The following is a 16,821-nucleotide window of genomic DNA, read 5'->3' on the forward strand; positions in this document are numbered from 1 at the left end:
TGGACACTCACGGCCCGGCCCGTCCTTCCCCTTTCCTGCAGGGGACCTCGTCCTGGACGGCTCCAGCACGCTGACGCTGCTCACCTCCACCCTGCAGCACCTCACGCAGGTCTTCGAGCAGCACCTGGGCTCCCGCAACCAGAACCGGGGCTTCGTGGCGCTGCCCTCGCACCCCGCCGAGACAGCCGCCATCCTCCAGGCGCAGTTCCTCTTCGACGTCCTGCAGAAGACTCACTCTCTGAAGGTCTGTACGCACCGGGGCCGGGCGTGCCGCAGGGCCGGCCGGTGCAGGTGGCAGACACAGCTTCAGAGCAGCCTCCTCCAGTGCCCATTGCCCCCGTCTGACGGGCAGGCTCCGTGGGTCAGATGGGTCTCACAGGGCTCTTGCCACAGTGGAGTCGTGGTTCAGCACGATAGTCTATAGCTGCTTATCTAGGATCAGCCATGCAACTCAGAGGAAAGTTTCTCGGAGTTAAAAACAGGGGCAGCAGGAGTTAATTATGTTCTGACCTTGGTACGGTATTATCATTGTTAGGAAAATGATTATTTCCTGAAATGCTTGAGCAATTCAGGCAGTGCCTGGCACCTGAGCACAGCTGAGTGCTCCCGGAGTGATGACTGATTCACCCACGGCAGCAGAGCCGGGGAACTTGAGCAGAGGGGTCAAATGTTGTACACACTCTGGGGCTGCTGCTTATTTCAGCAGCCTGGGCAGTGGTTCTGGTTGATCGGTTTCACAGCATGAGGTATTTCTAGTAATGTATCCTCATTAATTTTAACAATAAAGGCTGTAGTAAAGAGGCTGTAATAAAGATAAAACTACAGACCAAGGAATTCTTCAGAGAGCTTTTTGAAAGGTGGCATGTGCTACGAGGCTGCAGATGATCCTACTGGGGTCTGGGGCACTGCTTAGACGATAGTAGAGGTGAAAGGGGCCTGAAAGGGGAAGAGGAATTAGCAGCTGTTTTAGGTTCCACAGGGAGGCTCAGAAGGTACGGTGGCTGAGCACTAAAATCTCTGATGGCTTTAAAGACATGTTTTCCCTGTGAGAGTGGAGTGGTATCAGAATGTTGTTGGGAGGACTTTGTAACAGTGTAGTGAGTGGGGACATTGGGGTGGGGCCCAGTGTCTGTGGAGAAACATGGGTCTCTCGGCAGGAGGATGCAGGGAGTGACCCTGCAATCAGGAGGGTATTGTGGTGAGTGCTCCTGTGCTCTCTCTGCAGCAAGGTTGTAAAGAAGGGGAAGCTGCCCATTGATGTCTGGTAACTGGTTTACTTGGACAAACTAATAACTTATATCAGCCTGGCTTTTTAAGATTTTTAAGACAGTGGAGGGAGAGGTGATGATCAAGACACACAGCAAGAATGGCATCTGAAATAAACTTTGCAAAAACTGACCATTACAGCTTGCCAGTGCAAGCTTCCCTTCCAAATGCTCTTGTTCAACGTGCAGCATTAGTGCTGGCAGGCAGTGGGCAAGTGATTCATTCCTGCCAGGGCTGTAGCTGTGGAAGCAGTAGTGGTGATGAGGTCTTGGGATGTCTGTTCTGCACCTGATGAGTCACTTCTGTGTGAATGTATATATAACTGGCAGAAATGATCTCTCTGGTCTGCAGTGGAAGTGGTAACTGCTTCATTACTCACTTTCAGTAGCAGCCAGAAATACTGTTTGTGCACTGTCCGTAGAAAGAATAAGAAGGTGGTTTTAATAAGCTGCTTTATGGTACATGAACACAGCCTAACTGCCCTGTGGTGAAAGGGCCTGTGGCTGTACTACAGAATACACAGAGGAGGTTTGCAGGCACCTCAGTCTAACACTAACAGTGCCTTGGAGACCAACTCTGTTCTCCATCTGCTTGTGATTTGCCTTATTTGGCCTCTTGTAGTGAAATGCACATGCACACTTCCCACCAGTGTGCTACTTCCACTCAGTTGCTTGATAAACATACCTCCAGCAGTTAGTTTTGTCTTTAGTAGATTTGCTAGTTGTGGCTGATGAGGAATCCAGCTGTCAGACCTCCCAGTGGTGCTGAAAGTGGTCATGTGGGCAGGGGAGATGAAGAAGAGCTCCGTGGGCTGGCAGACCACACTTGCTAACATGCTATTCTCTTTGCCCTCTATTGTACTGCGGAGCTGGGGAGACGCCACTACCAGCACTGGGAGAGAGTTTATAAGGGATCACCCGAGCTGGAGGGAGAACCTTTTCAAGGTGCTGCAGTTGGTGCATCAGGAAGGTGGTAATGAAGCACAAATCAAGCTTGACATGAGATTTTTTTTCTCATTTCTCTAGCTCGTTCATGTTCCAAACTGTGTTTTGCAATCTGCTGTGAAGATCTTCCCTTTCAAGTCCCTCCGGCATCTGGAAGTAAGTATAGGTGGCAAGAGTGGCTTTGAGTCTTGCTGTTTGGGTTTTCTCAACTAGTTTTGTGGTTGCAGAATGCCTCTGCTCCTAAAAACCGGGTAGGCTTTTGTGGCTTCCCTAGAAGGCTAAGACTAAACTCCTGCAACACTTGCTTGGGGTGAAACTTGGATCTGCTCCTCCACTGTAATATTTTGATGTATGTTGTTCTTACTTTCTCATCACTGCTGCAGTTAAGATCTGTCCCTCCACACTGCCTCCGGGGACTGCGATTTGTCTATTCTCAGCTGGAATCTCTAACCTGTTGCAAATGTATCAGTACACTGGAGGTGAGTTGTCTCTACACAGCTCATGGGGTAAATTGCAAGAGAAAGGCTGTCTTGACCCTACAGCTCTTCACACAAGGAAGATGTAGGAGTGTTAGCCCTTTTATTAATCCATGTTGTGTATGGCTTCATCTCCCTTCCCCATTCTGGGGTCCTACTCCTGTCTCAAGCAGTGTTGAAGGATTCCCTGCTTGCATGCACGTGTGCTCTGTAGTCTTCTTTTACGCTTCTTGAGAATTTCTGGCTCTAGACAACAGTCGTGTCAGCTAGGCCTGACAACTCTGTGTCTGTGTATCTGGCTGTTTCCTCATTCAAGGCCTGCAGCTGGTCAAGATTTATTTCATTGTACCTCAGCAGCCTTAAATTAGAGCTTATTGTCAGAGGAGATGCTGTGCCCCAGTGTCTTACCTGCACTGCTGCCCAGCACATTTCTGAGACATGAAGGCAAGCTCCAGCCATGGAGAGCTGAGTAGCATGGGCTGTGCTGGCCATGGGCCTCTGGGCTTCTCTCTGGGACACAGAAGCAGATGCCTGCTGGGGAACAGGGGCTGATGGTGGGGAGTGCTTTGAGAGCTTTTTTTGTCTGTCAGAACACAAGTGTGTATCTTGCTTTTGTTTGAGGGAGGTCTGAAAATGACTTTGTTAGCATGAATCTTTGTGCTCAGTGTTCTGAGCCTAAGAAATCCAACAGATTAGGTTAACTATTGCCACTTCAGTATGGGAAACAAAAGCATCTGCTTTCTAAATATCTGGCCATGGGATTCCCACCACCTCCAAATACTTGAATTAGGGACATAAAAGTCACTGCCTCTCTTAAGCAAGGCAAGGTCTGTAAAGCACCTTTATGTCAACCGCCTTCTAGACTAACTGTTCTGCTGTGTTCATCTGCTTTTACTGTAACAGTATTCACCAAGGAATGGCTCCTCTCTTCTTCCTAGGAAATAATTTCGGCATGTGGTGGAGATCTGAGCTGTGCTCTCCCATGGTTGGAACTGCAGACTGTGAACTTCAGCTATAACTCAATCACTGCCTTGGATGACTCACTGGTGAGTGGGGCATCCTTCCTGCTTGGCTGAGGAGAAGAGAGGAGATGATCACAGCCAAAAGCCAGGCCCTCTGTTACTGATGCTCCTAGGTCTGGTTGGGAGGAAGTGGGCAGTGCTAATTTTGCTGGTCTCTCCCAGCAGGAGAGGCTTTTCATGCTGTAACAGAGACAGTTGTAGGATCTGATCTAGTATCTTTTTGTCCCTCAGCAATTATTGAATGCTCTGAGGGTCTTGGATTTGAGTCACAACAAGATCCAGGATTGTGAGCACTATTTAACGGTGAGTATTTTGGGCTGACCACCAGTTTCCTCCTATGCAGAGAATACTGCTAAAATTCTGTAATCATTGACATCATGTTCCTACTAGGTGAGATATAATAGAAAAAATCACAAAGGGTGGTGTGGCTTAGAGCTAGTGCTTGCAGCCTGAAAACCGTTGTCCTGTATGTGCAGTCCAAGTGGCACTGAGGCAGAGAAGGCAGTATTCCTCACCTGCTCTTAAGACAGGGAGTTAGCTGTAGTTATCACTTGGCAGTCCAGCCTGGCTGAGTGGTAAATGCACTGATACAGACAGGGTACTCTGTGTGTACAGCCCCTCACAGAGTGGGCACTCCATTGTGGCCAAGACTTTGCTGTAACCTGTGCAGCAGGTGATAATTATGTAGCCAGGCATGGGGCTGTAGAAACTTACTGTTCAATTTGTTCAAACTGCCAGTAGCATTTACTTCCTGCTCTCAGAAACCAGTCAGTTGCTCTAGAAAAAGGGTAGTCCATCACAATGGCACATGTTTCTGGGGAAGGACAGTGAAATCCATGCTCTGCTGGGCTAGATGTGCTTCTTTGAAGCAAAGCTATGAAACAGCTTTTCATGGAGTTGGTGGGGCTCACAAGGTGTCAGTCACCATCATCTCTACAAAGGTAAGGAAGAGTTTCTTTTGATAGTTCATTCCTTTTGCTGAGGCAGGATGTCCAGTCTTTTCCTATGCTCCATTGAAGTTGGCGAGGAAAGAGAAAGGTGCTCCTGGCAAATTCTGTAAAGCAGTTAGATGATGCTGAGTGCCCCTAAACAAACTACTCCCAATGTGAACATTGAACTCTTTCTACAGAAACAGTCTTAAGAAACTCACTTGTTGGTTGACCTTGTTAGGATCAAAAAAATAGTAGAAGCTAGTGCCCTGTCTTGAGTTCAGGGCCAGGCTTTGAGCTAAGGTCCCAGTTGATCCAATGCTGCTCTTCTCTCTGAACAGACCCTTACAGAACTAGAGTACCTCAATCTGGCATATAACTTCCTGTCCAAGGTGCCAAACCTTGGCATCTTCAGCCGATCCAAGCTGGTGACTCTGATCCTGCGCAACAATGAGCTGGACAGCATTAATGGTGAGCCCACAAGGGAGGAGCATTTCTGAGTTTGAAGCCTTCCTGTTGTCCTTGAGAACGAACAGAACTTGGAATCTTGGGCACAACTATTTTTACTAGGGTTCAGTTTTGGGGGAGGTTCCTAAGTTATGTCTTCTAGCATGCTGATGGCTTCTTGCTTTGTTCACAGGGGTGGAACAGCTTGTGAATCTGCAGCACCTGGATGTGGCCTATAACCTGCTGCTGGAACATGCCCAGTTGGCACCATTGTCCACTCTGCACTATTTAAAAAAAGTAAGCACAAAGCCTGATGGGTTGATAGATAGGGATTTCATGGACAGGGTGTGCAAGATGGAGACTTTGTGGTAACAAGAGGGTTTTGAAAGCTAAGTTCAACTCCTGAGCATTTAATTTTATTGCAGGAAACTAATGGGGGAGAGTTAGACAGACACCTGTGTTTCAGCTTTCATTTTTAGTGACCCTTGCTCAAGCTCACCTTTCTTCATATATTCATCCCCATTTCCTTGCTCATCCTTTCTGATTTTAACACTCAAGTCAAGTTCAGTTAAGTCAAATTTAGTGAAGATCCTCCCATAATCCTGTTGTGGATTTGTGTGTTCAGAGAAGTCTGAAGGAGGAGCACAGCAATCACTATAGTACTTGTGAAAGAAGATCATAGAATCAGAGAGTGGTTTCAGTTGGTAGGGACCTTAAAGATCTAGTTGCCACCTTAATTCTGTAATTGAGTTGGTAGGGACCTTGAAGATCAAACCCCCTGCCATGGGCAGGGACACACCTGTCACTAGACCAGGTTGCTCAAAGCTGCATCCAGTCTGGCCTTGAACACCTCCAGGGATGGGGCATCTACTGCTTCTCTGGACCTGCAAAGGACTGTTCTTTCAACACTTCTCAGAGTCAGTACTGAAAAAGCTCATAATGATCTAGGGCATGAGTAGGAGATACTTAATCTCCTTCTCTATTTGCTAAACTAATTTCAGGAAGCATTCTAAAAGCCTATCCTCTCCTGGCTTGATAACTGCAAGGAATTTCTTGAAGCAGAGAGAGAGACTGGAGCCTGCAGGCAGGATATATTGGGGTATAGAATATTTCTTCTAGTAACAACTTGTCTGTTTCCTTCACCCAGCTGCATTTGGAGGGAAACCCGATATGGTTCCATCAAAACCACCGATCTGCAGCCCTTGTCCATGTGTCTCCCAGGGCAGCCTTCTCCAATGTGAGTATTAGCTACATGTCTTCTGCCCCTGCTGTTGAAGGCACAGGGTGTTCTAACACTCAGGGGCAAATGAGGGAAAAGAAACTTGCAGGTTTATTCCAGTAGTGTAACAGTGGTGATTGTTTTGTGGTTGCTGGTTTTTTTTGGTTTTTTGTTTTTTTTCCCTGTGGCAGAGTAGTTTAACCTTAAATTTTTATGTGGTGTGCTGGCCAGGACAGAGTTGAATACTGTTCTCAGGTTTGCAGCACCTCAGATCTTAATATGTCTTCACTGTCTACTTCTTCAGTTTTGCTCTCTGATGGAGCTTTACTCTGTTCTTGCTAGATAGGAACAATGTAGCTAGACTGCACAAAGAAGGAACTCACAGTCTTGGTGCACCTTACCTAAGTATGTACTACTTCAGCAGCCATGGTCACCTCTTTGTCCCCATCACTGCTCTCATCTAGGTGTTATCACTCTCCCTTGCACTCCAGTGCTTAGGTCAGTTCTTGGTAATCTGATTTCAGACAAAGAAGCCAGCAAAACCAGTGTTCTGGCAATTTAGCAAAATGAACTTACTTGCTAAGGGTCAAAGGTGTTCCAAAGCTGGTCTGCCCTTCTCATTAATGGCAAATGGCTGGATTAATTGTCTTCAAACTGCATCTTGGAAAAAGCTTTCACTGAGCTCAAGTTACTGGAAGTTACATGGATTCAGGCTAGAAGTAGGATACAGGCTTTGAGGTGAAAGTGAGTACCTTTCAAAACAATTTGAGTTGTTGTAGAATAATCTATTGTACCTCTCCCACAAACTGTCTTGGATACGTTTCTGGAAGTCATAAAGTCGGTAAACAGGAAAACCCCAGCGGTCCCTTCTGGCCTTGTATGCTATTAGGTCAGGTAGCTACAACTAAAGGAGTGGTGGATAGGCAGGAACAGGGTTGTTTCTTTGCAGTTTTTTGCCAGGGATCCCAACCATAGGGTGGCCTGAAGGGGAATAGGAGTCAGCAGAAGTTGTCCTGAGTATGTGCCAGCCAAATGGAATCTGACTGCAAATGGGTCTCTAATTACAGTTCTTCTTGAATGGGGAGCCACTCTCTTCCTCAGACCTAATGGTAAGTATAACTGTTAAAAACTGATCTTACTGGCTTTGGAACTGGGAACTCTGACAGGATTGGCATGTGTCCTATTAAAACTTTATGGGCTACCTTGACTTTGACACAGATCATTTTGTCTCAGTTCATGCTGATTCCTAATAATTGTTGGAACTGGCCAGTGTAATTTATTTTGGCTTATGTAGCCTTGCAGAACTTGGAGCCTTGCCTGTTTCCTCTTCAGATACTGTATGGTACTTGACACTTGAACTACATGTCAGCAAAACAGTTATCAGTTTCTCATCTGCTATTTTTAAGAAAGGCAGAGATTGAGTTAAATCAGAGTGGTTGTGATAAACAATCCAATCAACCAGGCAGGATCTGTTGTCAGTGTTTTGACTGAGATGGTGAAAGTCTGGGGTGAGGAGCAGGAAAGTTGTCAGCCTGAGTTGTGGCTTGGTTACCTTGTCTGCCTATGGCACTCAGCTGTCAATACTCTCTTCTTACTTTAGCACCTTCCAAGACTTGTGCAAAGTGTGTCCCAGTCCATCCACACTTCTACCTCAGAGAAAACTGCACTGGACCGCAGTGCTCTGGAGAGCTCCTGTGCTGCAGACTTCAGCGACAGTCAGTCGCCAGCAGAGAATGTGGCCGTCAGGCTCCCTCGGAAGAAAAGCAAGGTCTGGGACTGGCAGAGCTTCTTAGCCATGTAGCTGGCATGTTGGGTGAAGGGGATGCCTCAATGTGAAAGCCTTGTGCAGTGACATGTGGTCTGGTACTGACCACTGGCTGGGTTTAATATCAGTCTTGATATACCCTGACAAGTGTTTTATGATGTGTCTCTACACTGGAACAGCTATAAACCCTTCAGCTTGGCAGAACCTCACATCAGGTGCTGTTTCCATTGTTCTAGTTCCTCACAACTACTTTTATCCTGTTTTTTTCCAGGGAAAAATCAAAGTGCGAAGAGCAAGTATTTCGGAGCCGAGTGACACAGAACACGAGCCCCAGGCATTACCTCTCTCTGCTGGTGAGGCTTGTCATCTTCCTTAATAACATAGCAGCTAAAGTGTCCACAGTAAGAGGAGTGCTCTGGCCTGGTGACTACTTTCATACTTTCCAAGTTTTCTCTCTGCAGGTCTGATCCTAGAGCATCAGAAGGAGATGAAGCGCTTGGCCAGCTTCAGGGATCGCTTTGGTGCTGACTGGCTGCAGTACAAGAGACACCTGGAGGAGCATGACCAAGTACCCGTCGTGTCCCGCAGTCGTTCTGCAGATGAGATCGCAGGCAGACCTGCTGCAATGGACTTGCAGAGTGAGAGCTCTGACCCGGAACAGGAAAAGCCCCAAGTATCCCAGGAAAGATCCTCTCCTCCTTTGGATGACACCGCAAAGGAGGAAGAGCCTGAAGTACAGCTGGTTGAGCCTGTGGAAGGAGAACAGAGAGGAGAAGAGGAGGCAGATGAGCTAATGGTTGGAGAGGAAGAAGAGGAGATGGCAGAAGGTAAACAGGTCCTTTCACTGCTATATTTGAGGGCTTGGGTGACAGCAGAATAGATGACTCAAATGGGATTTATCTGTGAAGCTGTATCATGATGCCCAGTATTGTGGGAATTGTAAGGACCTGGGTCCAGCAGGACTGAAGGCCTGCTGCATGTATTGACCTGCACTGTGTCTTGTTTGGCAGTGGACCTGTGCCAGCCAGTGCTGGTGAGCCAAATAGAAGGTGAAGGGGACCCAGAGCCAGACTGGATCTTCCTGCGAGTCACAGCTAAGCATGTGATTGAGGTGGAACTGAAGGCTGCCAGAGTCCTCCACAAGCTGGAGTTGAAATGCCTGCAGAATCTGGAGACCTCTGAGCTGACCTGGAAGAGGATGGTGAGTTACACTTCTCTGTGAGCCTTTGTCATCTTACTCCCATATGTGCCAGCATTCTGGATTTGGGTTCCTGTGGAGAATCTTGCAGATCTTTTTCTAGCTCCTGCAAAGCTTGCTTGATTGAGCATCTCTTCCAGCCAATGCATTTGTCTCTAATGGCATCTGTATTGCTTAGACTACCTGCAGTAATGCAGCAGAAGTCAGCATCAAATCTATTCCAAAACTGGAATTAAAAGACAATGGCTGGACTTGTTCCAGTGTGGAGCAGTGAGAGACTTCTCAAGAGGAACTTAAATGAGGTGGAGACCTCCTTGCCATCCATTCCTTGCTGGGATATCACCCTGGCCTTGGAGGACTGTGGATTGCATTGTTTCTAGAGCACCATGGAGCCCAGTGTGATGTTTAAAAAGCTCCTGGCAGCTTTAAGAGCCATCAGCTTAAGAGCCTTAAGAGCCATCTGCTCTAGGTGCATGCTTTAGCATTACCAGCCCTATTTGGCTTTTGTGGTTCTTCAGAAAGGGAGTTTGGAAATCTCTTTTTCCTTGTGGTAGGATTTTAACATTCAGTCTGTATACAGACATGTTCACAGGTTTCTCTAATACTGTTTTCTGTAAAAACTCCAACTGATTTTTAAACGCTGTCCTTGTGCCTTTCTGAACGTTTGTGGCTTGATATTCTTCTGAAATACCTTCATGAAAAGTTGTTTGTTTGAAATGCTTTGTTTTAGGCCTTGAAAGTTACTGTTGTAAGTTTCAAGCGCTCGTGCAATTTTTCGAGCACTCAACGCAAGTGTTGTCAGCACTCATTAGCTTTATATTTGTTTATTTATTTCTGCCCAAATGCTGTCAACTGTGGAGGGCTGCTTAGGGCACCCAAAATTAAGTGCTTGTATGGCCATGTTTCAGCTGTTTGCAAACAAATGTAGTCTGTGAAAGCTTCTCCCTCATGCTAGAACAGGTGTTCTCTGTCTCCTGCAGGACCTGGAGCGAGTTTTTCCTGTCCTCACATTGCACTTCAGCTACATTCGCAAGGACCGGCAGAAGCGCAAATATGTCGTGCTTGACGACTGCCCGGAGCAGTGTCTGCAGGTGGGGGAGGCCTGGGGAGGGGGGCAGTGTTACTGCAAGACACTGAATTCTTCCAGCCAGCATAGGGCTGCTGTTCTCAGAGCACAGGAGCACCTGCAGCCCATGTCTGGCTTGTCAGGATTTCTTCTTCTGCACAGATGACCTGTGGAAGTCCCTGTGAGCATGGCCATGGGCAGTGGAGCTCCTGTGGCATAAAGGGTGCTCTCAGGAAGAGAGTCTTGCAGTTTTTTTCCTCTTGGGGTGAAAAGTTTATAGTCAAGCTAGTGATCATTACTTGTTGTGCATGTGCAATGTCATGTTTTGTGGGTGCTGAGTGATGTGCTGGCCTGTGCTCGGCCCTCTGGACAGTGAGTGTCAGTGCTGTGTCCACACAGCTGCTGTAGGGACTCTGGTCTCTAATCAAAAAATTTTTCTCAATATACTATTTAAGTACATTTGAGCAAGTTGTTAGAGGAAAGACACAAATAGATGGGACCATTGAGATCAGAGTTCCGGAGAGAGCCTGTCAGTATGTAGCTGTCAGGCACAGACCTGCAAAAACAGGTTGTCTTGGTCTTCTGCAGTGAAGCTCCATGCCCTTGGCAAGTTTTGCACAGCTGGGAAATGTTCCTGCACCCCTTATGCTCTGAAATGCTGTAGTGAGGCATGTGAAAAGACTTGCTGGTGTCAGAAGCGTGATTTTATTAGGACAGTCATAGCTGCCTGATAGCATCTTTTTCCCTGTGCTGCTACTTTTAGTGTATCCTTGAAGTGTTGACCCCAGCTGTTGAGGAGAATTGGCGAAATCAGGACCAAGAAAAGGGATACGTGAAGCTCCAGTGCCTGAAATGCAAGCAGGAGTTCTCACAATCCCTGGCCCCCTGGCATCAAGGTTCCTATCCTTCAGAGGTTGGAGACACCAAAATCCTGGAGACCCTAGTTGCCTCAGATCAAGGTAGGCTGTAGTGCCTAGGAGAAGCATGTTTGCTAATGCTCAGGCAGACTTCCAGAGTGGCAGCTGGGGTGCAGAGCATGGAATGTATAGGAGAAGGTGATGCATGGGCTGTACTGGAATTAAAACCTGTTGTGGGATGAGCTCTCATTTGGCCTGCTTGGAGTGGGAGGAGCCTGCCTCGTTTGCTCCTGGAATAAGCCACTGGTTTAAGATTAAGCAAGCAGCACTCCTGTTCTGGGTGGCCTGGGGGAGCATAGGGGTGCTGCAAGCTGAAGTCTGGGAGAGGACCTAAAGGTCGTGTAGTCAGTTCTGCCACAGAGACTTTATTTGTTCTAAAAAACTTCTGCTAACGGAAGCTTCCAGGGAATCTGCATCAGTATTTCAGGTAAAACTGGCTGTTAGACATCAGAAAAACAACCAGAACCCTAACCAAAGTTTCCCTGTCTGTGATCTTAAGCCCACTCTTGCTGCCACTCTGGGGGAGCAATTTATTCCTTTCTTTGTACTTGAGGGCCATTGTTCTCCCCCGGCAACTTTTCCTGGCTTCTGTCCTCTAGACTAAATAAGCTTAACTCTCTAGATAATTTACTTGTCAGTCATATCTCATACATTCAGTTTCTTGCTGTTCTTTGTACTCCTTCCCATTTGTCCACATTTTTCTTTGGGTGTCTAAAACTAGATGTGGTGTTTTGGCTGAGATGTGGCTCATGCTGAAAAGGCATCTTCTGATTGCTGTTTTTCGAAGCTCAGTTTATATTCAAAGTGGGGAGTGCCTTAGCTCAGAAGATGGTGTTTGACAAAGCATCCTGGAAGTACTGCAGTGAACACAGAAGTGCTGTCCTGGCTGCAGCACTTTTCTCCACCCCAGGACACTTTCTTCTCTCTGCCAGAGTAGTGGGAGTCCCATGATCCAGCTGGGAGTCTGTCCTGGTGTGGGTGAAAGGAGCAACAGGAATCAGGGTCAGAAGGGATGAGGACAGCTGGGGAAGGGACACAGCACACTGGGGATGGAGGTGGCTAAGGAAGATTGGATTGACTGGTCATGAGCTTGGGCTTCAGAGGTGATGTTAGCACTTGCAAATGTGAAGTGCAGGAGTCATGAGCCAAAGCCTTGATGTAGTTTCAGTTGCAACCACAGCCCACACGGGGCACCCTAAATCTGAGCAGAGCTATTTCATGTGGCACTGATCCAGAATTTCCTGTTGATCTGTGAGGGGAGGTATGTAGGATATGATTCTGGACAAAGTTGCTCAACAAGCTGCTCAAGTCAGACTGTAACTATTTTCTACCTTGAAAAGAGAGGGTTTGTGGTTTGCAGAAGACACAGGGGGAAGTAAAATCTTGCTGTTCTGGCTTTTCTTTATACCTGACAAAATCTTTCACAGGTCCTGCAGCAGCTGGTGAGCCCATAGCCTGTCCCAGTTGTTCCAGTGACCACGTGGTCATTCTGCCTTCAGAGGAGTGCTCCAGCACGCCTCTGCCGCCCGGTGCCGACAGCACGAGTGAGGACCTGTCAGACTCTGTGCTGGAGGGTCCAGAGGAAGCATCTGTCCTGGCCAGCAAGAGCGGGAAGTTCTACATCGGCGGGGAGGACAGCACGGAGATGGACACCAGCAACAGCACCAGGACTCCGGAGCTGGGCATCGAGCCCGAGGGCACTCTTCATCCCACCTCCCATGGATCAGATGGCAGCTGTGGGAAGGAGCAGGGTGTGAAGAGCCAGTACTTGTCCCTCAGCCGCACGGACACCAACGGGGGCAGCCTGATGGGAAGCTACCATTACAGTGTTTCTCGGGGACCCACTCCTTCCCCGCTCTCTTTGAACTCTGAGTCCGAGGAAACATGGAATCTCAGTCCCTGTGAGTAGGAGGAAACTGTGCCGGGTTTAGCGGTGTTGACAGCTTGTTGTTGGTTTTATCACTGGTGCTTGCAGGGTACACTACCTCCTGTTTAATGGGGAAGGGGGACATCAAGTACAAGCAGCCATAAACATATGGTTCTTATGAGCAGAGTTTTTCATCTCCCTCTCTGTTAAATCCTCATGCCTGAAGGTAGGAGAAGTGAGTCAGCTCCTAATACCTATTATTGCTTAGGCTCTGAGCAATAGGGTCTTGTTCTGGAAGCTGCATTGCTCAGTTAGGGACACGCTGGGTTCCTGTGGCATCCATGAGTTGCCAGCCGGAGCACTACCTTTGGAGAATAGTATGCACAATTTCTCTCTATTTATTCTTTGGCTTAAATGCAGTGTGAGGCTGGTGTGCTAGTAGGAGGCTCTGGTTTGTGGATCTACAGTTGCTTGTGCTTTCCTCACTTTTTTTTGTGAGCTTCAGATGACAAAGCCTGTCCAAGAGATTGCATGCTGGCTGTGTGAGGGCTGTCATGCAAGACAGGAGGTCGATAAATGATTTTTCTGAAGAACCTTGGATTTCTGATGTAGCAGGCTGCCTTTGCCTGGGCATCAGCTTGCAATTTACAGAATAACAAGTTGGAAAGGAGCTGTGGAGGTTATCTGGTCTAGCCCAGAAAGTGACTCTACTGCAGCTGAGTCTAGTTCTGATCTGCAAACCTGTTGATTTCTTGATCTATAGAGGTCCTTCAAGACTGCTGTGCCTCAGAAGAGGAGTTGGTGTAGAACCATGGTTTTAAGATTGCTATGTTCAGTCTTGTACAGTTGAAGTATGAGAAATAAAGCAGTCTCTCTTCTGGGGTCAAATTGCAAGGTCCCAGTTTAAAACCAAGCCTGGGGAAAGTTCCTGCTAAGGAGCGGTTGATTAGTGTAGTGTTTGTGGTGGAGAACAGGCTCTGCTGGGAAGTGTTAACTCTTGGGCAGTATTGTGGCTGTTGTATAAATTATTTGGTTATACAATTTCGTGACAAACCTAATTATATTCTTTAGCAGTTTTATTAGTGTCTTCCTCAGGCCCCTTTAACCTTGCCACGATCAAAGTCAGAGTTAAAAAGTTGACCTGAGCTGACACCAGCTGAAATGAGAAATATCTTTCTAGCTTTGTGATAAAGAATTGCCCTCCTGCCAAATCCAGCAGCAAAGCTTCTGTGACTAAACAGCCAAGCACAGTTTGAGGCTGGCTTAGACCAAAGCTTTGTATATCTGAAAAAAAAAGCAAGTGTTGGAGCAATAAAGTCCCCTTGTATCTTCACATGGAGACCTGTGGCATGTAAAGGCCTGTGTTTGGCCTGTTGTCTTGACAAGAGACTTGATGGAAGCAGGTGTGCAGACAAGGTGACACTGCTGCCCTGGTGCCCATCTGCATGCTTGGGCAGCCCCTGGTCAGTGGACAGAGTGTCATTGCTGCCCTTTGCTCTCCTCAGCTGTAAACAGCGTCCTGAACGTGAGGGACTTCCGGTCAGTGGATCATCGCCTGAAGCTGTACCTGGACATGGAGGTTTTTGAGGAGAATGCTGAGGAGTTCCAGTGTTTCCTCAAGGTGAGCTCCCACAGCACCACCCCTACAACTCTTCAGCTGTCCCTCTTGCCACCCTGCAAGTTCTGCACTGAGGTGGTATCCCAGAGACTGTGGGATGTGAAGGGAGCTGAAGTGTCTTTGAGTCAGTCCTTTCTGTGAGTGAGCTGTCAAGGGGCAGGCCAAGGCTGTGACCCACCCTCTGTGTGCTCTAGGTGGTCATGGTGAAGTTTGGCCGGCAAGGAGAGTTCCTCTCAATCCTGGTTGCTTCTGATCTCAAGATTTATGTGCTAGAAGTCACTGGAGCTATCAGGTGAGGACCCTGCAGCAAGTCTGTGAGTGCTGGGTAGTGCCAGCCTGTGCTAGCCTTGCTGCCCTTACCCTGGAGGTGTGGTGACATGCACAGGCTCTTCTGGCAAACCCCCTGCTGCAGTCTGACATGAGAGAGGAGTTGGGGCAGCCTGCTGCAGCTGAGGACTGTGCTCTGTGATTAGGGGACAACCTGCAGACTGGCTGAAGAAGACTGACTCTCACTACCTGTCTGATATTTCTCATCTGGAAGTGGGACTCTGCCACCAGAGCTTGCGAATGGAGTTTGAGAACCCAAAAGCCTCCTACAATCTGCTGATCCGGAACCAAAGCTGCTGTGACCAATTCCTGCAGACCCTGACAGGTAAGAGTAGAGCTCTAGGGGGGTGGGAAATAGGATTTGAAAGATTTGTTCTTGGGGAACTATCAGGACAGCTATTGTTGGATGTATGTTGGAAATTGTGTGGAAAAACACCATCCTTTCCTTGGTCTTACTGGACCGTCACTACGAGTTCCTTGTAGAGGGAGCGAGAGTGAGCAGTTGCTCTCTGCCCAGCACTCCATGCCATGGCTTTACTGGCCACTGTGGCACGTGTTCCTCCAGCTGGCTGGGGAGCAGCTGCCTGCCTGTTCAGGTACTGTAAAGCCTCAGCCTAAATCACTGAGGCCGTGTACTTGTGTGTGTAGACATAGGAACTCGGAAAAAAAGCTGGGGGAGAATCCCACTGGCATCATAACTTGCAGCACCTCTCTGAACAGTAGAGAAGTGTCCTGAACTGTTACGTACTGCCCTTGGGTTTGCAATAAAAGACACCTACCTGCCTTCTCCCCTCTTTAGATCTCATGCAAGAACTGCCTGCTAAGCACAGGAGTAAGGTGAAGGAAATCCCCACTGTGGAAATGAATCCCCAACACTGGCTATGGTAAGAGCCTGTGAGAGGCTGGGATTTCAGATAGAAAGGGATATCTTCTTGTCCAGCAGGCCCTGGAAAGCATGGTGCTGGAAATAGGGTAGCACAGAAGGAGGCACTACTGGAGTGGCAGCCAGGCCTGTGTTACAGGTTTAGGGCAGCTGTCTCAAGTGTCTGCTGCACAGAGGGTGAACAGGCAAAGGGGTGTCATGGGCTGAGCCAGGCAGGGCAACTTCAACTCTCCTGGAGGAGCCTGAGCAGAATATAATGGAGGGAGAAAAAATAGGAGGCATAGGGCAGCCTTCTTACTCAAGAAGCATTTGGCTCCTGGCTGGCAAGGTGGTAGTCAGAGGACCAGGAGAGGGAGGACTTTGCATTATGTGGAAGAGATGGGTCCTTCTTGTCCCCAGGAGGACTGGGAACAGTAGGTGGTTCACAGCAAACCTAGACTGGAAACACAGTGCTTCCTTATCAGCCCACTGTTGTATCTCCTCCAGGCCTCTGCTGGACTCCAAGACCACAGATTCTGCAGCTGCAGGTGAAACTTGTTTCTTCTACCTGCTGGCCTACCTGATCCAAGGTACAGGAGATCTCAGTAGTGAGGTGTCCCACACATTGTGCTGTCTGCTTACATGCTTGTGATTTTAGTGTACAGTCTGTGGGAAAAGAGCTGCACCGTTCATCCAGCAGTGGAATGGGGTGGGGGCATGGGTGAGGGCTCTTTTCTAGCGTTGGGTTGTGTAAGATAGCAGCATACTTCTGTACATCCAGTGAATCTCCCAGTCCCAGACTCTAGGGAGCAGTTGGTCTTGCACACCAGTTTTGGTGACAACTCGAGAAGCTAGAGATTATCTGAGGGCTGGATCATTGCCCTGCTCTGAGGGAAAG

General features: G+C 48.0%; 1 protein-coding gene across 1 annotated transcript in view; it reads left to right on the forward strand.

Annotated features, from left to right (window-relative positions):
- Window positions 1-4: 4 nt before the first annotated feature.
- The window catches only part of STK11IP (serine/threonine kinase 11 interacting protein), a gene marked incomplete at its 5' end in the record, with an annotated part of 19,548 nt that continues 2,731 nt past the window's right edge, over window positions 5-16,821 (forward strand). The window contains 21 exons of the mRNA XM_017727019.1: window positions 5-244; window positions 2,292-2,366; window positions 2,594-2,689; window positions 3,625-3,732; window positions 3,940-4,011; window positions 4,979-5,108; window positions 5,278-5,381; window positions 6,232-6,321; window positions 7,371-7,412; window positions 7,904-8,071; window positions 8,340-8,421; window positions 8,530-8,895; window positions 9,079-9,269; window positions 10,247-10,357; window positions 11,096-11,291; window positions 12,677-13,150; window positions 14,622-14,737; window positions 14,929-15,026; window positions 15,208-15,386; window positions 15,861-15,945; window positions 16,431-16,513. Of these exons, the coding sequence (XP_017582508.1) occupies window positions 5-244; window positions 2,292-2,366; window positions 2,594-2,689; window positions 3,625-3,732; window positions 3,940-4,011; window positions 4,979-5,108; window positions 5,278-5,381; window positions 6,232-6,321; window positions 7,371-7,412; window positions 7,904-8,071; window positions 8,340-8,421; window positions 8,530-8,895; window positions 9,079-9,269; window positions 10,247-10,357; window positions 11,096-11,291; window positions 12,677-13,150; window positions 14,622-14,737; window positions 14,929-15,026; window positions 15,208-15,386; window positions 15,861-15,945; window positions 16,431-16,513 (3,106 nt within the window). The remainder of the gene's footprint in view (window positions 245-2,291; window positions 2,367-2,593; window positions 2,690-3,624; window positions 3,733-3,939; window positions 4,012-4,978; window positions 5,109-5,277; window positions 5,382-6,231; window positions 6,322-7,370; window positions 7,413-7,903; window positions 8,072-8,339; window positions 8,422-8,529; window positions 8,896-9,078; window positions 9,270-10,246; window positions 10,358-11,095; window positions 11,292-12,676; window positions 13,151-14,621; window positions 14,738-14,928; window positions 15,027-15,207; window positions 15,387-15,860; window positions 15,946-16,430; window positions 16,514-16,821) is intronic.

This window comes from Corvus brachyrhynchos, unplaced genomic scaffold (genome assembly GCF_000691975.1).
Source record: "Corvus brachyrhynchos isolate BGI_N302 unplaced genomic scaffold, ASM69197v1 scaffold490, whole genome shotgun sequence".
Classification (NCBI taxonomy): domain Eukaryota; kingdom Metazoa; phylum Chordata; class Aves; order Passeriformes; family Corvidae; genus Corvus; species Corvus brachyrhynchos.